This window comes from Martes martes (genome assembly GCF_963455335.1).
Source record: "Martes martes genome assembly, chromosome: 3".
NCBI classification, from domain to species: Eukaryota; Metazoa; Chordata; class Mammalia; order Carnivora; family Mustelidae; genus Martes; species Martes martes.
Genome location: NC_137890.1, coordinates 182,632,682 through 182,655,344, shown reverse-complemented (window position 1 = coordinate 182,655,344; position 22,663 = coordinate 182,632,682). Strand labels below are relative to the sequence as shown.

The 22,663-nt window shown below is 44.7% G+C and overlaps 1 protein-coding gene across 1 annotated transcript in view; it reads left to right on the top strand.

Moving 5' to 3' along the window:
- The window catches only part of CDK15 (cyclin dependent kinase 15), a gene marked incomplete at both ends in the record, with an annotated part of 77,118 nt that overhangs the window by 42,563 nt on the left and 11,892 nt on the right, over positions 1–22,663 (top strand). The window contains 2 exons of the mRNA XM_080799225.1: positions 2,383–2,446; positions 17,380–17,428. Of these exons, the coding sequence (XP_080655351.1) occupies positions 2,383–2,446; positions 17,380–17,428 (113 nt within the window). The remainder of the gene's footprint in view (positions 1–2,382; positions 2,447–17,379; positions 17,429–22,663) is intronic.

Below are 22,663 nucleotides of genomic sequence, written 5' to 3'. Positions count from 1 at the left end.
CAACAAAGGCGGAAAACAGCCCTGTGCAGCCCACTATGATTTCAAACATAGCACTCACTCGCTGCCTTTTAAAAGCCTTCAGGGAGGGAGTAGATCAACAATTTCTGGTTTTCAGTTTCCCAGACAGTGAAGTGGAGATTTGGTAATTTTCTCAAGTGAAAACGAATTCAATAGCTTTCAAATAGAAACTGAGCATCAAATTTCCAAATAAAGGATATTGGATTTTTATTTAAATGTGGAAAATCTCCAGCTGAAAGTTTTCAGTATAATATTTTAAAATGTTTGGCACCCATTTTGTTGGCTTTAATTAAACATAATACAAAGTAACCAATAATTCTAGGAACTATCACGTTAGAGAAAATATGGATGTGGTCGCTATTTATTTCCTTTGTTGCTTTTTCTTCATTACCTTTGCTTTCTTTTCATTGTGCTTCGCCAACCCCCAGAAGACATACGGGTGCATGTGAATCACTTGCTTCCGTGCACATCTGTGCAAATACAGAAGATGGTGGGTTCCAAAAGAAGAATCAGCTTCCCATCCTCTGGCCCTCTCCCACAAAAGAAGAATTAATCCAGTTGGTTTTTCCAAATGGATTCCAGGATTCTTAGTGTTCCCTCAGGCTCAGCGTGGTTGATAGGAAAAGCCTATAATCCTCTCAGTAGGTTTTCAGTTTGTTTAGGGAATGGATCAAAGAAAGATTTTCCTGGGTGGCATGATTTTTTTATTGTATGAGAGAAAAATAACACTTCAGTGTCTTTTGTTTGAGGACCATCTTAGTAGGCACCACCAAATGTACCTCTCTATCAGAGTCCTAGTCAGTAAGCTGGTAGACGTTAAGATTCCGGATTCCTCATTGATTATTATTAGTCATGGTTGGGCAATTGGCTTCCTGTCATAACAACTGAGCTGGAATCTACACCCAGCATTTTGCAATTGAATTTATTAGATTTTTTCTATGAGAGATGCTTCTAGAAAGAGTGATGTTGAGATAGGCTTCTAAGAAGAGTTACATTGTATAATGGTGTAGTGAAAGCTACCAGTATTTTCCTAATATTTCACAGAAACAATGTTATTCTAGCTCCCAGAGATAACTGACATGGGGCTTTTATGGTTATAGGAAAAGAATGGTGAAATGATGCCTACAAAAGAACTCCTGGAAAAAGCGCCATCCCGCATCTGAAGTGTTTTGACTTTGTACTCCCAAAGACTTTTATTTTCATAGAAATTGCAAACTGGAGCTTCCATTTGGTAATGCAAAGCATAAGTAAGCTCTTTTCCAAGTGATGTTGTTATTTTTACAGTCCACCAGTTAAAAGCCAAATACCATATTCTAAGCTTCCAGGCCACCAAGAGAACAAGATGAGATGAATTTGGTAGGAAGGATTAGGGTTAGGTTTGGGATCATTTTTAGCCAACATTCCACTGTGTAAAGGTCCGTAATCTGAATCCTTTTTAGTTGGAGCACATTGGGGAACAGCTGAATGTTCATGCTGTGGCATAATTCAGGGTACATCCGTGTGTGTGTGTGTGTGTGTGTGTGTGTGTGTTTATTTCATCTAGTGTAAGGCAGAGGGACAGTCACTCCTGCCTCTTTAGATGCCCAGCTCCCAAAATAGCACCCTGTTATATGGTGACCATACCATAGAGATTTCGTGATGGGACTATGACTTTAAGCAAGGCTATATGATCTGCCTCAGAATAATAAGTAAGTTAGTGGAGACACAGGCTCGGGACCTATATTTGGGTCCTTCTGAGAAACAGAACTAGTAGGATGTATAGAGATGCACACGAGGAAATTTATTATGGAAATTGGCTCTGGTGATTATGGAGACTGAGGTCTGCAGTCTGTAAGACAGAGGACCAGTGTAATTCAGTCTGAGGGGATACTGGTGTAAGTCCCAGAGTCTGAAGGCCAGAGAACCAGCATCTCCCATGTTTGAGGGCAGGAGAAGATGAAGTCCCAGCTCAAGGAGATAAGGAATTTGCCTTTCTTCTACATTTTTGTCCCACCTGGGCCCTCAATCAATTGGGTGATGTCCACCCACACTGGAGAGGGCATATTTCTCTACTCAGTCTACTGATTCAAATACTAATCTCTTCCAGAAACATCCCCATAGACACACCCCAAAATAATATTTTACTAGCTATCCGGGCATACCTCTTCCCAGTCAAGCTGGCACATAAAGTTAACCATCACAGGACTTTAAGATACACTGCAGTTTTGTCCGTGAAGATGCGAATGTAGGAAACACTAAAGTTTCTTTCATATGTGTTTCAGCTGGCATAATGTGATGTATAAAATGAATTCTTCCCTACTCTTCCCAATCTGTCCTTTATGTCTTCCTCCTCATCTTTCGTTGTCTTTCTTTGGCTTTACATAGGTGTTGGGAGTCCCTACAGAGGATACCTGGCCTGGAGTTTCCAAGCTACCTAACTACAATCCAGGTAATACCAATCTGAGCTTCTGAGTACTCTGAAAATTAACAATGTGGGAAGCATTTGCCACACAGATATGGTGTCCTTCTTTTATTGTTAACTCAACAGTGAATATAGGTAGATGAATTTTTAGATTCATATATTCCCTGCTAATCCTTTTATAAGAAGGATACTGAAATAGTAGTTAAGCTTAGATCAGTTCTCCAACTCTGAACAACATCAGTAGAAGCTGCGTAATAATTTGGAATAACTATCACTGTGGATTCCGCATCGAATTCCAGATATCCACTGGCTCAAAAGAACTCAAAAGATGGTCTCATTTTTGAGTCCCATGACTCTTACTGACTTTATTTGCTAGGTTATTGTACCTCATAAAGTCTAAAAAGAAAGCTGATGCAACAGAGGGGAAGTCAAGCCTCATTAGGCCAGGGACAGGACAGGTAAGATGTCTCTAGATGACAAAAGAGTTCATCCATTGTTTCTGGACCTAACACTTGGTCATTCTCATCACCCATTTGATCCTCCAAGACTGGATCCTGGGAATGGACTTGGAAGTGTTAAAAGTGTTGCCCATGGGGGAAGTCTTTGAGGAATGGTCCCAAGGCCATGTCAGAGACCAGATTACCCGGTAGTGACTTCAAGGACGTTGAGACAGAAGGAAGGAGACAAGGAGTGAGCTTCAGGATGAAGGACTATATGAGAGGCTGAGAAGGCAAGTGATGACCACACCAAAGCTGGAGTCTTGCTGCAGGTTTAAAGGGGAGGTAGATGTGCACAGATAAGGACCAGATTGGGGTGATTATCACTCAAGTCAGATTTTCTGGTCTTTATATTCTCATACTGACCCATCACTAAATATGGACTTTCCCAAACTGTTGCCATTACTAACTTTGGTATGAGATTATCCTAGAAGGGTCTCATGAGAGCAAGAAATTATAGGGAGATTAAAAAGGCAGTTAAAGAGGATAACAAAAGAGATAAGAGGCCAAGGATTTTTTTTTTTTTTTTCTTCTTTCCTCCAGCATGTAATACTTTTTACCTTATGAAAACCCTACAGCAAGCTTAGGTCATTTCAGCGGCCTTGGGAATGTTCATACACATTGCTAAAGGGCCTCAGGGTCATTTACAAATAGTTTACCATTTCTAACTATTTTGTTTGAGTGTAGCCCCTGAGAAAAATGCCACTCTGGCCACAAGGCTTGGAATAGTGTCTTTGCCTTTTGGTCTGAAGCAGAAAAAAGAATAGACTTCTTGTGGAGACCATGGTCTAGTCTGTAATAGTTCTATCTCCAGTTGTCATGGTCTCTAGGAGAACCTGGTTCTACTTTCCCACCCTGCCTGTCTATACCTCTCCTTACCCACCCTCCTCTCCAGGTGAAAATGGATCCTCTCAGCTTCCTACCAGGAGGCAAGCGGAAGTTTAGGGTCACAGATGGGTTGGAAAAAAACAATTTAGATGTTGTCGATACAAATCTGCCTTGGGGAGCATATGCTGTTCCTCCAAACTTCAAACATTTCGGTTTCAGGTCGGTTCAGGTAAATAAGCAGTGATCCTTAACAGAGACTGCCTTGGTGAGAACAATAATGATAGAAACTTGTTCAGAACACTTCCCTGCCAGATTCTGTGCTAAATAAGATAACTGGGTCCCAATAAAACAGCGAGAAATATGTTGCATTTTTCATTTTGCTGTCATTTCAAAGTAATGTGCAATTTTTTATTTATGAAGAGAATTCTCCAGGCCCAACATCAATAGGGTTCGTACTTTGCATTGTTTTTCTAGTAGGGATTCAATTTAATTCAAATAAGTCCAAAAAATTTGAACACCTACTATCTGCCAGGTGCTATATTACATGTTGGGTCTGCACAGACAGATCTGGTACATTCTCGGAGCTCTGAGACTTGGGTTTGTACACATTCATCCACACTCTTTCACCAGCTCTCCTTACTGGGGGCAGAGGGGTGATCATTCGTGAGCCTCACTTCCATGGGTTTGGGGCCAAGCTAAGCTTATGAAAGAAAGGGAGTTGTAACCCTTCCTTAACTACAATGAAGATGTCTAACTCTGTATCTGTAAATCTTAAAATCCCAGCATCTCTTCAGCATGGGGTCAGCACCACTGAGAAGTCCACCATAAGGACTATGTTTGAAAAAGGGCCTTCATCTGTGTTCTGGGATCATCCCCTTATGTCAGTCGCAAAGTCCCTTTGAGTGACTCCCCTCTCACCCTCATCCACACACTTGAACTCCAGGGGTTACGAGAAAAGAAGGGGGATGGGAGCCAGAAAAAAATATCACAGAGGAGAACTGTTAACGCCATTCTAGATGAGACTTCCATCCCTTTCCTTTTCATTCAGTAGCAGTGAGAATTCCCAAACTTTGAATTGAGCCATATTCTAATCTGAGGGAGCCAAGAGCTCAAAACTTGGGAAAACCATCCAATGTCCATCTAGGACTACTCTACCTTTTCCCAGACCTTATCTGTACTCTGTCTAGGAGGGGAACACAGTTTCTGTTTGTACAGGCTTAAAAAAACACCTGGTGCTGACCCACCTGGACAGGTTCCTCTGGCCAATTACCTGTTTTCTTGGGGGCACTGAGGAGCACGATTGTGGTTTTTCTGGCCATCAATTCAGATTCTTGTACCTGACTAAATCTGGGAAAGGGAAAAGAGGTATACAATTTTAGACACTAGGCTATTTTCTTTCTTTCTTTCTTTCTTTCTTTCTTTCTTTCTTTCTTTCTTTCCTTCCTTCCTTCCCTCCTTCCTCCCCCCCCCCCCCATTTTAAGCAAGCTGCCTGAGAACTCTGTGTCCTCTACTTCAAAGGGCCAGTTGTCTTATTTTGATGTGGGCAGATTGAGAAGTAGGCTTTGAAAAGTAGGCTTTTTTTTGTTTAATCTTTTCTCCTGGGATAGCTTTCAGAGCAATATATCCAAGTGTCAGTAAGGGGGTTCTGACGAGCACAGATTCCCAGACTCTCAGCAGGATCATTCTCTAACAGAAATATAAAAGTGAAATATTAAAAACCCTGGAACGTGAACTCCATCTGCATGGTAGCCAGTGGCTTGCCTGCTCGCACCATGGGAAAAAAAGATCTTGAAAAAAGAGGGAGGAGAAAAAAAGTGCTTTGAGTACAAGGTTTACAGGTTTAGTAGAGCATAGTAACATCCCCTCAAAGAAGTGGGTGTTGTTCTGTGACCCCCCAAAATGCTCTGCCTTTGACTCAGCCGCCAGAACACTCACCCTCCCCCCCCCCACAAACACCCCCTTTTCACATGCTAACTGAGGCGCCTGTGATTGGCTGAACAATAAACTGGTCACACTTGCTAAAGGCCTGCCATCTTTCACACAATTAGCCAAGACACATTAATCAAACTGGAGGTGAACGGGGGCTGCGCTGGCCTCCAGCCGGGGGAGGGGTGGCGGCCTGCGTTTTGGTGATCCTTAATAGGAGTCCATAGGAAGCAATAATAAACAGCAACATTGCTGGAGGGGATTCTACTACCAGAAAGTCTGGAAAGGGTAAAGTCCCAGTTGATGCCCTATTGGGGATTTACTAGGTTTATGGCAGAGAGGATCCCGGAAGCTTAAAGCAAGCTGGATATTGGTCTTGGCTAAAATCTGCTCACACAAGACAGTAGTGTGAATTTAAAGGGTGAACCCATATAGACATTTTACAAAGTTCCCCGGCCCTCTTAGATCCCCCCACCCCCGCCGCACCCCGCAAAATGCACTCAGGAGCCTCTCCCCTTTTGAGCCTCAAGCGCTTTGAATCCCACTAAAACCAACAGGAATAACACATATATAAGAAATGGAGAACCATTTAGAATCCATTAAGAGAAAGTATTAATCCTCACGGGATTGGACCTAAACTAAGTATTTGGAGGACGTAGACAACAGTTCGTTGGAAAGAAGAAAAAAAAAATAAGCTAACCTTTGTACTTTCAGTGGTAGTAGCTCCCTGCTTTTCTTTTCCAAATTCTCTTTAAATAGATTTTCCAATGGCAATATAGAGCTAATAAGATCATACCTTAGAGACCAGTTTGCTACAGAATCATGTAAGGCTTTTCGGAGAAACAGCTAAATATTTAGACGTTTCTCGGTGCAAGTAAACAGAGCCCTTATTCCTCTGGAGGTCGTCCAGTCACCATCTCATTAGATGCAAAGATTCTGTGGATAAAGAAGAACTTTTGTGTGTGTGTGTGTGTGTGTGTGCCCACATGATTGCAGCCCAGTTGTGGTTTTTAACGTGTCATTGATTGTTTCATCCAACTCCTTCTGCTCCAATGAAAGGGTCTGCCGTGGCTGTTTGCTTCCTTAAACACGGATTTTGAAAGCGCTCATGCTGTGTGAGCTCCAATCCTAGCATTAATGGACTGCTGGGTTCATTTCACTACACTCAAAAGCACGGAGTTTAAATCCCTCTCAATTCCATTTGAGGCACCAGAAGACTTTATCCTTCTCCACTAATGGTTCCAAGTTTACATCTAGATACTGGGGGTCAAGGACAGGAGAGGATTTAGAAATAACAGTGCATGACACTAGTCAATGCATTTGCCAAATTGGCAATTAGGTCCTGATGTGCGAGCAAAGCATTTCGTTCCTGTCTCTTTGATGCTCGTTCCCATTAAGAAGGGAACAGAGTCCGCAGAGGCCTTCAAACTTTTAAAGAAATATCTGCTGAAAATCATGCCTGATTTGTGACATGAGCTCAGCGGCAGGGAAACATCCGGGATTATCCTGGTTCTTTCAGCCCCGGGAAAGAACCATGCACATGGAAAGATTCTCCACTGGAGGAACTTAGTGGAAATCAAAAGGCGGAAAAGCAGCACTAAAAGCTCTGTGGGGACCCAGAATCAGATGTACCAGAAACCAGAGGCAAATGGCTCCTGGGGACGCCCAGTCATCTTGAGGACGCCTGCTTTTTCAACTTCTGACCACCAGGTGGAAGCAAAAAATAAGAGGCGTGGAATACAGACAGAACATTCCAGCCATCTCCCCTTACACTTGGAATGTTTTATTTTGATCTGAAATCCAGTGCAAGAGCTTCTCTTCATCTGACACCACTGTGGGACAGATGATGACCGCAATCTAAAATGATGCTTGTCTCTATTGGGAAGGCGAAGAGCCACCACGCTTTGGGCTCCAAGGGTTGTGAGCCGATCTTTGTGTGTTTGTGGTGAACACAAGGGAAGATCTGCGTCAGTATCCGCTGTGTCCCATGAGTGGTTAGCCAAGGGGGGTTATTCAGTGGGCTCGACGGGGGAAACTACTGCTAAGAGAGGTTTTAATTATGGACATCAGCACCTCACAAAATGGCAAGTCCAAGCCCCACCTTTAACTACCTGGGGCACTTGAAGAAGTTCCCTAATCTGCAAAATGGGAACAATCCTGTCCTTTTGAAAGTGTTCCCACGCACCAGGCACAGAACACACGTTAACGGCTACTTCTTGGTACTGCCTGCCTGGGGCCGTGCCACTGAGGAGCTCTGTGTTAGGCACAAGGAAGCAGGTTTTCTCGCAGGTCCCCAGAGGCATCTCCTAGCTTTGCAGAGGAGCCAGTCTGCATCCAGACTGGTTCTCTTCCCATCGGCCATGCAGCATCCCTCTGTCTCATTTTGCAGGGTGGTTCTGAGAAAGAAATGAAATTATTGGACCTTATCTGCCATGGTTCCTAAGTTCTAGCAGGTGCACACAGTAAGTTAGCTCTCATTGTTTTACTCAGTGTGGAAGTTCCTTCCCTGCTTCGGTGACCTGCCAGGATTCAGACTCAGTGCGGGTGTGTGTGAGAATTGAAGTTATACCTTTTTTTTTTTTTTTTTTTAAGATTTATTGATTTATTTGAGAGAGAGCATGAGAAGGGGCAGGGGGAGGGCCAGATGGAGAGAATCTTCCAGCAGACTCCCTGCTGAGTGAGGAGCTCCCTCTCCCCACCCATGAGATCATGACCTGAGCAGAAACCAGTGGGACGTTTAACCGACTGAGCCACCCAGGTGCCCCGTGAAGCTATGCCTGTTTTTAATGTTTAGCTTCCCTGGAACTTTTAACTTCCCTCTAGGTGTTGGGCATACCTCTCTGTGCCAGAACTGACCTCTGTGTTTGCTTGCTTGGGCCTCAACTGTGCCTGAATTCTAAGTCCCTAAGAGCTGACCCTCAGTTTCCAAATTTCTACCCAAGCCAGTGTGGGCACCTGTTAAGGCTCTCTCTTCTGGTGAAGGCTCCATTCTGCACCCCCCACACACACACTTAAAATGCCATGAGAACTCTGCCCACTATGACATGGGCTGTTCCCTGGCAGAACCCTCAGTGTCTACAGGACACCTAACGGGTGGCCAGTAAAAGCTACTACATCACAGAAGGCATCAGTGTTCCCTTTGTCAACTTCACCCCAAGCCTCTGCAGAGCAACCCTGACCACTTGTAGGGTTTCTAGTAATTTATACATGCCCCCTAAGCGGCACACAGTCATGAGTCAGTACATACTTGTTCAATGAAATCAGTGACCAGGAGTTAGAAAACGTGCAAGTCTACTCCTAATCACACCCTCTAGTCTCGAATAATCCTTGTTCTGCCCCCTTGGCCAAGAAAGTATATGTAAGTTATTAGCCACCTTATTTCCGGATAATAATAACTACTGTTTACTGAGCTCTAGCTCGAGTTGGGCACTTTACCTACATTATTTTACTTTGATTCACAGCAGCCTTATCGGTTAGGGGCAGGGTTGTCATTCCTGCTTCACGGATGAGGCACTGAGGCTCAGGAAGGTATGTGTCTGGCCTCGGGTCACCTAGCCAGGAAGGGGGAGTTCCAGAATGGCTAGACCTGTTGGAGTTCAAGGTGATGCTCACAGCTGTATTCCACCTTGCTTTCCAGCTACGAAGGGCAAATATGATGCTATAGTGATGGGTCCCCCAATGATAGGTCCTTGATCAATGGAGTGAGACTGATACAAAGCGAAGGTCAAGCAAAGCTTTATTTCGTGCCAAGCATCGAGAATCAAACCGACCTTTTGGGGCCGCCTCTTACAGAGAGGGCGACCCTCCCAGACTCACAGACTAACTTTTATAGAGCAAAGGCCATGTGGTTGAGCTTGGCCACACACAGGTGCCAATGAGATTGTAACACACAGAGAAAGCTGCACAGTCATGCTAGGTCACACATGGGTGACCAATTGAATTACAATTCACCCCATAGTAGCTATTTGAACTAGCCTATCACCTTGGTCAGAATTGGCGCCCAAAAGGCAGGGCCCACACTCCTTGGTAGCTAGGGAGACAGTATGAGCGCTTTACTGATTGGATGTCTCCACCTGGCCCGACTCATCCCTGCATTCGGGCTCTGTTACCTCCACCTGACCTGACCCACCCCTGTATTTGGGCTCTGTTATCAGGGACTGGTCGACCATATTCTACTGGTTTCCGGGACTTGCTTTTAAGTAAGTTCCCCTTGGGGGGGGGGGGAGGGCAGGGTCAGTTTAAGTTTTACTGCATAAACAACAAAATCACCGTTTAACCGATGAAATCGCTCTGGCTAAATAGGCCCTTACAATAGTAATAAAACAATGCCCTAGAGTGGGGGGCAGCTAAAAACAAACGCTCCAAGTTCATTTCCAAATGATTCTGTCCTTCTAACTAGACTTGGTTTTAGAGTCTATAAGCTTGGTGACATGTTTTTGGAATGTAATATGAGTGGAGTCCCCATCCTGGGACCCAGGCAGCCCTGGCTTACCAGAGCTACCGTGTGAACCCTGATTGTGCTCATTACCATCGCACTTCTGCAAGGCTGCGGAAAGCTCCCCGGGGAGTTACTATTAACATCTTTATTAACCCGTCCCCCTAATCAGTCAGAGAAATTCATTTAGATACACAGCCTACTTTGATCTTCATTAATAGTTTCTTCTAGTTTCTACATTTATTTTTAGTTTTCTCATCTTTAATTTATTTGGTGGCAGTTATTAGTTTTTATTGAGGAGGACTAGATGATCTTAAAGTAGTTAAGATTAGGAAAAATTGCAAATGAGGAAAAGCAGGTTAAAAAAAAGAATTTTTTTTTTGAAGGTAAAACCCTGCCTTATTCCTTTCCAGCTAAAGAAAAGGAGCCTTAAGATTCCAAACGTCATGGAAATGGCTCTACCTGTAGGCCCCTCCCCCACGTTCATGGCCAGGGTCTTGTTCCACCCATCTCTGTAAGGCAAAAAGCAAGACACACAAATAGGCTTTCTTGTGGTAGGTTTACCTTTTAAGGATAAAGTTTAGTAAATTTATTTCACTTTTATTTTGTATCCAAGCATCAATTTTTCATTCATTTAACAAATATTTATGAATGCTAGGTGCTAGGGACTAGGAGATTAAAAAATAAATAAGACATCGAGGGGCACCTGGGTGGCTCAGTCATTAAGCGACCAGAGTCTGGGATCGAGCCCCGCATCAGGCTCCCTGCTCAGCAGGAAGCCTGCTTCTCCCTCTCCCGTTCCCCCTACTTGTGTGTTCCCTCTCTCACTGTGTCTCTCTCTGTCAAATAAATAAATAAAATCTTGAAAACAAATAAATAAATAAGACATTGATACCTGCCCTCAAAGAATGCAGTCTGGAGGGGGAAACTATAAATAATACAACTTGGAAAGTATTATTATAGCAGCATCCCTTGGGGGCCTCTGGGAACACAAAGGAAAAAAGCCCCCTGAGTGTGGGGAATCTAGGGACTGTTTGAGAGGGACAGAGCTGGGTCCCAAATATGACTGAGTGGGCTTTCTCCAGGTGAGCAAGAAAGGAAAGACATTCCAGACAAAGGAACTTGACCCAAAGAAAGCAGGCTTATTTGACATCATACCAAGTAGGTAAATTGCCCAAGGAAGCTAGAATGTTAGCTTTGTGGTGGTCCATTGCTGGAGATTAACCTGGAAGGGTAGATGGGGACCAGATTGGGAAGTGCTTTTGTCGTCAGCCCAAGGATTTGGACTTTGACCAATAAGCAAAGAGAAGGCATTGGATAATTTTTAACAGGGAAGTGCTACGGCAGGATTTAAATTAAAAATCGCTTCAAATACTCTATGTAGAATTAAACTGGCGGTGTATCGGAACCCAAGTCCATCTGCCGGATGCACAACACAGTCAATCCCTACACCAGCAGGTATGCAGCTAGGAGGTCAGAAGCAGTGTGGCCATGACTGAGATTCTAGAAGGCAAATACTAAGTCTCAGCTAGAGCAGTGGTAACAGAGAAGGAACGGAGGGGGTAGCTGCAAAGATCATGTAGGTAGTAGAGTCAAGGGGAGGTTGTTAGTAATGGGATTTGAGCTGTGAGGGAGAAACCAATGGATCTCCAGGGGGTGAATGGGAGGTCCATTCACTGGCACAGGAAAGAAAGGGGGAAGGAATTGTGGGGAAAGTGATGAGTATACGATTGGAACATTTTGCGATCACAGTATCTATGGGAGAGCTAAATGAACATATCTAAAAAGCAATCAGAAATACAAGCCCATGATTTAAAGAGCTCAGTGTAGGGGCGCCTGGGTGGCTCAGTGGGTTAAAGCCTCTGCCTTCGGCTCAGGTCATGATCCCAGAGTCCTGGGATCGAGCCCCACCTCGGGCTCTCTGCTCAGCAGGGAGCCTGCTTCCCCCCCTCTCTCTGCCTGCCTCTCTGCCTACTTGTGATCTCTGTCTGTCAAATAAATAAATAAAATCTTAAAAAAAAAAATAGAGAGTCCACTGTAAAAATACAAAATTGGAAGTAATCTGATTAAAGAGGTATTTGAAACTCCCGTGTGAATTCAGTTACCCAAGGGAGAATGTGAAGAGAAAGAAGACTAGGCTAGAACCCTGGGCCCCCAGTCCTGAAAGGTCAGGCAGAGGGAAAGGGGTGTTTGGGGAATGAGAAGGAAGAGCCAGAGGACCTGGAGAAGACCAGGAGATGACAGTAATCACAATACCACGAAAATCATATGGCCATAAGCTCGTCGGGGACAGGCAATACCATGTCTGCGTCAGCACAGTGCTGAGCACACCTAATGACCCTTAAATAGTGGTGGCAGCCATAGGGAAGTGGTAAATGATGTCACCTGATGCATCATCAAACATCATACACACCAAATGACATGATCAGGCTTTAGCTCGGGGCACGTGGCCGGTTCAGTCTGTGGAGTGCCTGACTCTTGATCTCGGGGTTATAAGTTCAAGCCCCACGTTGGGTGTAGAGATTACTTCATAAAATCCTTAAAAGAACAAACAAACAAATAAACTATAGCTCAAACATCATTTGTGGGGGTGGACCAGACGTTAAACATGGTACTCCCCCCACCTCCCGCCCTGGGGAGAGGAGCGAGAGACTTCTGATTATGCTCGTTCCCTTTGCTTTCTCCACCCACCAGGAGCAAGGCTTGGCCTCCCCTTCCTTTGCAAGGAACCTTAGCAAGAGGCTGCAGAGGCTGGAATCTTTTCTTAGAATCCACAGGAAGTTTTGAGGCAGGGTTAGAAAAGTGATAAGCTACAAATGGGAGTTGGAGCGCCAGGTTCAAATGCCGGGGAGCGTACTTCCTCGGAGCCCCAGCTTTCCGCATGATGATGATGACGGCCAAAAAGAGTCTACAGCCTAGAAAAGCACCAGAAAGGCCATGCTTAGGCTCCTTGAGTCAAAGACTAAGGGAGTCAGTGGCGGTGAGGGCGTGAGTGTGGTTAAGGCGGGGCGGAGGGGTTAGGAGAAGAGCTATAGATTTTTGCAATGAGGTTTTAAAGTTACTGCTTGAGATAGTGCAATAAGGCTAACAACATTATCAACTATTTAAATGTATGGTATCTCAAGAATGCATTGTATTTGGGAAATTCCAGAGGTGTCGTTCAGTAGGCTGCATTATAAGATAACCTTAGGGGACTGTGGTAAGATTATAGAAACCAGCAAATGTTTTACCTTGAGCTAAGACTCAACAGGGTTCTGGTGATGGTTTATCAGTCAACCAGCAAATCTCTGTTGACTTGGATCTGTTGTAAATGAGCTTTCTTATTTCACTTATGAATTAGGACTTAGGAAAAAAGGTGGTGTTTTAGTATGGGAGCAACATTCTGCCCTCATTTTAATTTTATTCCATTTGGTTCGGAAATCTCTATGTTCGGCTTTTTAAGTTTCCTTTTGCAACTTACTTCGCCATTCCTACTTCAAATTCCAATTGAATTCAAATGAGAACTCCTTTAAAAAGAAAGGCAGTAGGAGGAGATGGAGAAAAATTTGGTCTATGGGTTCACCATCATTTTTGGAAAGAGGAGGGAAATAAGCTACCCAGAGCCCTGTTCTTTGAGTGGCTCCTGAAGCCAGAGAAACAAACACCTCTTGAAATAGTGCTGTGCAAAATGCCTATCTGTCGATGATTCTCTCATTGATTGCTTGCAGTTTAACTACTGGGAAAAATCAATGGGAGAGAGGCAAGGTCATCCAGCATGAGGTTATCTGCATGAGAGTGGGAGGGCAGACCACAATCAGGAACAGCAACCTGACTATGCCCTGGGCCCGTCAACCCCTCCATCTGCTCTAATGTAGCTACAAAACACATGGGGGAAGAGAGTCAGGTACAGTCTGGCAAGACCTGGAACCTCAAGTTCAATGTCGTTACATTGCCTCCTGGGACAACTCGTCCAGGTCACCCTTTCATTGCAGAATTTCTGAGGGCTGATCTTTCCCTTGTCATGCTTCCTCGTTCACCTCCTTGAAAACATAAGTATGCATCAGACGCTACGTTCTGCAATTTTGATATACATTGATTAGTTATATTTTCACAACTAGCTCACTTGAGGCAGCGAGCCTCAGAGCAGGGTGGGGAAGTCACTGATGAGGGGTCGACCCCATCCTCCTTGCACACCAGCACCTTCTGCCTCATTGGGCGCCACACCAGAAACATCTGGAGTTTATGAAGAACAATAATGACAACCACAATGACAGCAATGCTGGGCTGTCCACAGGTGCACCGGATCAAACTCTGTAGGGTGAAGCCTGGGGCTCCTTGCCGGCCAGAACTTCTTCCAGGTGATGCTAACATGCAGCGTGGCTTGTGAAACACTGTGTTAGACCCTGCTACCTCTCCAGGATGAGAGATGAAAAAAAAGGAAAAGGACTAAGACTAACATTTGTTGAGCCCCTCCTCTATTGCCAAGTGCCTCATCTTATCTAATCCTCCCAAGCAACTGGAAAGTTATTCCCATTTTACAGATTTGGAAATTTCTGCATTACTGAACCAGAGACGTTAATTTCCCCCAAATCTCAGAGCTCACAAGCGGCAGAAGGGAGACACACAGCGAAGAAGCACACCTCGACCCACACTGAAGACTCAGGAGACATCAGGTGGGGCGTGTAAGAACTAGGGCTCGGAGCGCGTTAGAATTTCAGGGCCATGAAATGGCAAGTTGTTGAAGGAGAACCATCAGGCAGAAACACCTGAGAGGAGAGAGGAAAACGTGGTTCATCAGACCAGAGAAGAGGCAGAGAGAAGCAAAGGGTGAGGGAATACTAATGTTACCTTTACCATCCTGATTCCAACACGAACTCGATGGAGCAGGAGCTATAATCATCCCTCTTTGTAGACGCGATGTGAGGCACCGAGGCTTCTGGGAGGTCAGACAACACCCCCCACGTTACACAGCCGGTGAGCGCCACACTACGTTCTCAAAGCCCAGCTCCAGAGTCCTAACCATGCGCTTTCCATTGCCCACCATTTCTCAAAGGAAGGAACAGAGGGAAAGGAATGATTTTGTTTTGTGCTCAGAGGCAGGCACTTAACATTGATCATCTGACAAATCCCAGTGAATGCAACGAATCACTTTGTCCTTGAGAGGCGAATATGACCTCCAGCTTGGGTTAAGGGAGCGAGCTGGTGATGGCTAAACCACCGTGCTTGAGGGCGCAGCGAAGCGGCTGCTGCAGTTGCAAACCCGAGGTGCTGTGTTTGAGCCCGGACTCAGCCAGTTCCAAATCCACGTTCCGCAAGAACAACGTGAAAGTTGGAAAGAGTTTTAAAATACCAAAGGCTCCCCAAAACACAGAGCAACGGGCTCTAGGAAGGGAAAAACAAAACATGGGAGAGCACGGAAATGGATTTCATTATGTTGACTGGAAATTGGTTTATGGCTGAATGAGGAAATATTTTAATTTTGTTTGGCCAGGGAGGAACCGTAAACAGGCAGCAGAAAGTGGTTTGGAAATAAACATTCTAAACAGATACCAGACATTCTTACCTATCTTTACTAGTTACTTGAATTTAGGCACAATTGTCTAAAGGGAGGATGAAGAAGCTGTATATACAAGCTCTTCCCTTCGCGCCCACATGGGACTAGGAAACCGCCAGCAGAGGTTCTCACTTGATTACACCTGACCTTGAAAACGCCGCTGAAATCACTTTCTTTGATCACTCATTTCATGCTACAAGTCTTGGCACTATAAATTCTAGTTTTAATTGAACTTACTTTCAAAGTTACAAAATAATGTGTTTTTTTATTAAAAAAATAAATTTAAGAAAATAAGCCTAGAAGTAAAGGGGTAAACCCCAGAACCACTATCACTATCAGATGGATAGTCTTCCAGCTCTTTTTTTTTAATGTTTATACAGACATGAATACACCAGTATTATCAAAATCTTTTTTTGCCCAACTACGATTACATTCTTGGTTGGATAAACCAGATAAATAAATGATCTATCCTATTCCTATAGGAGCTGGAAGAAGAGATCTTTTAAAGACAAAACACATACATTTCAGGCCCAAGAAAAGTGTAAAACATTCATATAATTTTACTTTATTTTCATGTGTATATTTTAAATGCGAGTTAAAATAATCTCTTCTCGATTTAGAGCAGGAAATAGAGGACTCTGATAAGGAACATCACCTTATAACCCTAGAGCTCCCCTTATCACCCTTACAGAGGATAAGCACTCAGTTAGTACTTCTTGAATGAATGAGAAATTGTCCCTTTTTATGGTAGTTTTATTTTGGGTTAAATAGTGTCAATACCAAGAATAACAGAAACAGACACATTCACATGTAAACGTTGTAAAGAGTGTTGCAATGGAAATGACAAATCTTATCATCATCCATTTTGGATGAATTCACTTCCATTTTTACTGCAAGTCACATATAAAATTAGCCCCATTCCTTTTTCACCATGTTGAGCCTTTGAGACGGCCCCACCGCTCATCACCTGACTCTTCACGCGTGTTGTGTGCGCACATGCGTGCTTTGTTCTCCAATGAATTGTGGCTCTGCAAGGAGGGGGGAGTCTCTGTTGGTTTCTTTCATAGTGTCCCCGGCGCTTGGTACACATTTGGCGCACAGTAGGTGTTCAATAGATGTGTTTTGATTTGAGTGAATCTCGTGAGTGTGTGAGTTTGCTAGGGCTGCCATGACAAAGGACCACACAGTCTGAGTGGCTTAAGCCACAGAAATTTGTTGTCTCACCGTGCTGGAGGCTAGATAGCTCTGAAGTTGAGGAATTGGCAGGATCGTTCCCTTCTGAGAGGGCCCTTCTGAGAGGGCCCTGAGGGAAGCATCTGTTCCGGGCCTCTCTCCTTGGCTTGTGGACGGCTGTCTTCTCCTCAGGTCCTTTTGTGTCATTTCTCTCATATGTATCTGTCTCTGTGTCCAAATCTTCCCTTTTTTTTAAGAAGACACCAGTCACGTTGGATTAGGGCCCACACCTATGACCTCATCTTAACTAATTACAACTGCAATGACCTATTTCCGTATAAGGTCAGATTCTGAGGTACCTTGATGTATCAGTTTTAGGGGGACACAATTCAACCCATAATAGTGACCTTCCACAGAAGCATGAAAATTCAGAGTGTTCGCTCTGCCCACCTGCAGCTGAACGCTCTTTGCTCAAGCTGAGAAGAACGAGCAGAATTTTGATAATATTTTGGCAATAGGATTTTAGGGTTGTTTCTGGTTTCTAACGTGTCTGTGTATGCTTTCCAGAATGGTTCCCACCGCCGAAGCCTCGACGCCTTCAGATTGTCTGGGACAGGTAAGCACCACCTGGGAAAGCCTCTCTTTCAAGCAGGGCCTCAGTCTCCTGACCCTCAGTCCACCAAACACGCAGCCCCTGAGCACCTGATCTCTGGAGGCCTACAGGGCCCAGAAGATGCCTCTGGGAGAGCCAGCCACCTGTGAGTGTGTCCGTTTTTCTCTCTGAACCATTTTACTTTCAGTGAGTTTGGTCATTAAAATTGTTTTGTGCCCCTCGACCATGTCCGAGGCCCTGAGAATGAGGGAATGTTGGCCTGCAAGAAAACCTAGTGGGTTTATTATTCTCCGACACAGAGAAACCAAATAACATCATTGAGTGGCTATTGGAGGGGGGGGCCAACTTGATTCATGGAGGTCATGCTTTCCCAGGCCCTCTCCACGCAGTCTCGGCTCAGACCAGGGCAGACTTTTATTACCAGCTTTCAACAAATCCCTAGTTTCTTTTACAAAGTAAAACAGATAATAGAGACATTCCCGGAATAGTTAGCTAACTAAGCCGTGCCAGGCAACCTCAGGGCTAAGAAGAACTCAGTGTTTTCGGACAATGACCAATTACAATAACCAGTATTATTTGATCTGAGAGTAATTAGCCGAGGCTCTGTTCTTTTTGCTTCAGTGAGGAGGCAAAAAGGGCAGTGAGGAAAACGTCAGAGACAGGGGAAACAGCTCAAATGTCAAAGAAAAACACGCTCGCGCAGGTGGAGAGAGGGGAAGAGATCCCAACTGAAAGTTTGAACGTCATTCTTCCCTGAAAATGTGGTAGGGTTTAACCCAACTGAATTTTATTTGATTTTTTTCATGCTTACTGTTCCTGTGCTTAAAAAAAAAAAAAAAAAAGCCTCCATGTAGAGTGAATATCAGAGCACAGAGAGGTCGGAGCGTAGAGCTGCAGGCTACCAGGGACCTCTCGTTGGGAGGGACAGGTCTCCTTGGGAGGGCTCTGCTCATGTCTGCGAGCTCACCGTGTCGCCTGAAACCTCTCCCGGTTTCGGAGACAGGTTCCCCGGAACCAGAACCGCTATTTACCCTTTCATGCAAGATGTGCAAACTTTCTCTTGTCGGCAGAGTCAGGCTCCCCATCCCCCCCGCTAGAGACATTTGGATTTTAGCACCGCTCTAGGACTTTCTTCCATTTTCACTATTGGTTTCCAAAATAAACGGTGAGTCCAAACCTGCTAACCACATTACTACCCTGCACGGCTGCTGTGGGCACTGCTGCATGGGCCGAAGAAAATGCCAGAGTCTCCTGCTATGGCTGCACCAGCCCTCCGTCCTGGGCTGAGCAGGACTTGGATTCCCTGAGCATCCAGTCCTCTGCCTTCTCCGACCACACACGAGACCCACCACCTCTGCCTGTTGCCTCGTCCCAGCTCAAACTTTGCCCTATCTCAGGCCTCTGGCTTCTCTTTGCTCACATCTCCAAACCAAGGACAATGTCTAGGGACGTGCCACCTGATACAGTGGCCACTAGCCACACATGGCTCTTTAAATTTAAAGTGATTAAAATTAAATTTTAAACTTAGTTGCTTGGCTGCACTAGTCACATTTCAGGGGCCCAATAGCCGCATGTGAGTAGTGATTAACATATCAGATGGGGCAGAACTAGCCCATTTGCATCGTCATGGAAAGTTCTGTTGGACAACACTGGTCTAGATGATCCCACGAGAAAATTCTTGGCTCCGAGAAGGACTTGGGGGCTCAACCAAGGAAGGCTAGGTGGAATGTTCGCAGTGCATTATTTCATTTATTCCTCGCAAATCGAAGTCCCAGTTCCAAGAGGTGGAAACCGAAGTTCTAAGAAGTGACACAACCTGGCCACGGTCACAGACTCAGGAAGGCGGAGCCCAGACCCATCTGGTACACAGGTCTCTGTGACTTTGTCCACCGAGTCGGGTGGCAAGTGTGATGGGTAAAGAGGAGCAGAGGTAGCCTCGGCTTCCCTACAGGATTTCTGCAAGGTACAGAAGAAGCGTGTGCGGGCCAGGAATACACCCCAGGGCGCTGCCTGGGGTTGGATGGTGACCCTACAGACAAGGGCCTAGGAAGCGCACACCCGCTTGTCAGATTGATTGGAAGATAACAGCTTCTTTGATGTTGTTTCTTCCCAGGGTTGGATATAGTTTTCATTGTGGGTGCCTGCTTCACCACGTCCTGAACTGGCAGCATTAAAAAAGGACCCCCTCTCCTGGAACAACAACAGAAAGGTCATTATTGGAAAACAACAACAACAACAACACGATATTTGAATAATGCCTGCAGCTAAGTTAACAGCGTTGTGCCAATATTAATTGTTTGCCTTTGATCATTTGACTACAGTTCTGTAGAATGCTAACACTAGGGGAAGCTGGTAAACATGGAACTCTGGGGACGATTCGTGCAATTCTTCTGCAAACCTGAAATTACTTCCAAATAAAAACAAATTGGAAAATTGGAAAACAAAACAAAACAAAACAAAACAGTGCCCACTCTATCCCCGCCCTTTTCCTCTCTCTCTATAGATCCAGGGGAAAACAACAAAGAACCCAGGTGAGCTGACAAGGACCGGCCTTGCTCTGTAGACCGATAATGCCCTTGCCCTGGAAAGGTGAATGGCGGTAACGGCGGTGGAGAATTTTATACTCAGAGCCAGCCTGGGCTGGGAAATCAAGGTCATTGCCTCGGGCCCTGGAGAACCACGAGATTTTCGATGTGTCCCGTGATGGCCAGTGGACGCAGCTTCACACAACCACAGAGCCTGATCTTCCTTTTGTTTTATTGTTTGTGTTTCTATTCTGGACTTCCAGAAATAAGTGTGGGTGTCCTCACACCCAGCACTTCCTGCCCGATTGATTTACCATTTTAATCCTTTCTGCAACTTTTACAAGCGAGGTCTGTGACAATTCAGGTCTGCTGGAACCAATTTGTTTTCTGCGACGCAGAGACAGGAACTCTCCCAGACTGCTGCTGGAAGTGGGAATTGGTACAACTAGCTCGTATTCTTAATCGGAAACTTGAACGTGTTGTACTGCCCTCAACCCGGAGATTTCGTTTCTCAGGACTTATACTTAGGAAATCATTGCGCAGGCGCACAAAGATTTCCCATCGAGGATGTCACAGCATGATTTTAATGGTAGCCTGTCACCCCTCACCCCCAACAAAAAGGACACAACTCAGATAAAGGTCTGGCTATGGGGGCGCCTGGGCGGCTCAGTGGGTTAAGCCTCTGCCTTCGGCTCAGGTCATGATCCCAGGGTCCTGGGATCGAGCCTCCGCATTGGGCTCTCTGCTCAGCAGGGAGCCTGCTTCCTCCTCTCTCTCTGCTGCCTCTCTGCCTACTTGTGATCTCTGTGTGTGTGTCAAATAAGTAAAAAATCTTAAAAAAAAAAAAAGTCTGGCTATGAAAATTATGGAATGCCCACATAACAGAATGCCAGGCAGCTATTAATATAATATCCTAGAAGGCTATTCAAAGGCCTGGAAAGATGATGGAGATCGTCAAGTGGAAAAAGTAGGTTATAACAGCATGTAGAGTATGATCTCCCTTTCTTTGTAAAACAAAAAAATGTACCCACTTAAAAATAAAGGACTAAAGAAGAAAAACTGAACATCAAAACAATAGTGATCATCTTTGAGTAACAGGGGTTATCTCAGAGTGATGGGGTGGTTTAAATTCTCTTTCTCTGCATTTTCTAAGTGTTCTACAATAAATATGTATTATGTTGGGAATGGAACGCTTCTTGGTTCTAGAAATGTTATTAGAAGGAGGGGTTCCTCAGAGGATATTTTTGTCTTTAATAACAGACGCTCATTAATTGGGTAGGTGGGTTCTCCTAATCCTGCCAAGATGCTCCTGGCGTGTTTGGTATTTAACTTCACAAGCCTAACACACAATATTTTTTCATCTTTTTTTTTTTTTTTCAAATTTTTATTTAAGTTCTAGTTAGTCAGCATATAGCGTAATATTGGTTTCAGGAGTAGAATTCAGTGTTTCATCACTTACATACAACACCCAGTGTTCATCATAACTAGTGCCCTCCTTAATACCCATCACCCATCTATCCCAACCCCCACCCACCTCCTTCCATCAACCCTCAGTTCATCCTCTACCATTAAGAATCTCTTATGGTTTCTTTCCCTCTAAGACATAATATTGATTAACATGTAGCCTATGTGGAAAGGCACTGGTGGGCAAATTAACATTTGTTAATGTCACCTTTCATGCCAATTTTCATTTCCAAAGTAATTATAACGAGTGAAGAATTGTCCTAATGAGAGTTAGAGGAGGTGGCAAATTATAGAAACGTGAAGATAAAGGCAGTGGGCTGTAAGCAAGAGGATAGATGACAGAAAGAAGCAGAACTATACAAACATGGAAGTCAATTAGCATCTGTGCTCGAAGAAGCAACATTTGTATTCCCAGGGCTCTTGTCTCAGCTCCCAGATGAGAGTACAATGTGCCGATCACAAGGTAGAGATCATCAGGACTCTTGGCCAGAATGGGTGGTCCTGCTGTAAGTGCCGCTGGTAAAGGCTCATATTCGGGAGGGCACAGACTTGGTTTATACAGGGAAGACCAACATGCACTTGGCCCCCGGGAGGAAGGAGCTGGAGAAATGGGTGGTAGCTGTCATAGCGTAGGGGCCATGAGACTAGAACAGAATGCAGGCACCACTAAAAACCTTGACACAATCTTGAAGGAAGGGTTGGGTTAGTTGAAAAGGAAAGTCCTAAAAAAGAAGCCTGCATATTGCTGATCAGTATCTGCTCGCCTTTCTTTCGTTTGGTGGTGATGGCCAGTTCTTTATATATGAGTCCCCACTACCCATGTAAGAAGTTCCATCAGCCCTTCCTAGCTTCTCCAGGCACCCAACATAACCACAGTCTAAATACAAAGAGTGCGCATGCCATGCTAACTCAAGTTCAAAACAGGTTCCCTGGCCTTCCTTGTCCAATGAGACTGCAGCTCCTAAATCCCGCCTACAGAGCAATTCTGTAACGATTCCATTATTATGGGCCAATGGGTAGGAGTATGTGGAGAGAACCAACCATCGATTGGGGTGGGATTGTGGAGGCAAAAGCTGCTGGATGCATCACTACCCCCACCATCAACACCTACCCACCCATCCACCCCTGGAGTTTCATGGAGTGGGTTCAGGGCATGATTTGGGCACACATTTCACCCCACCCCCTATAGCGACGGTGCACTAGATAAAATTTATTTTTGCAAGATTTTCCTTGAATGTCCCTCCAGATT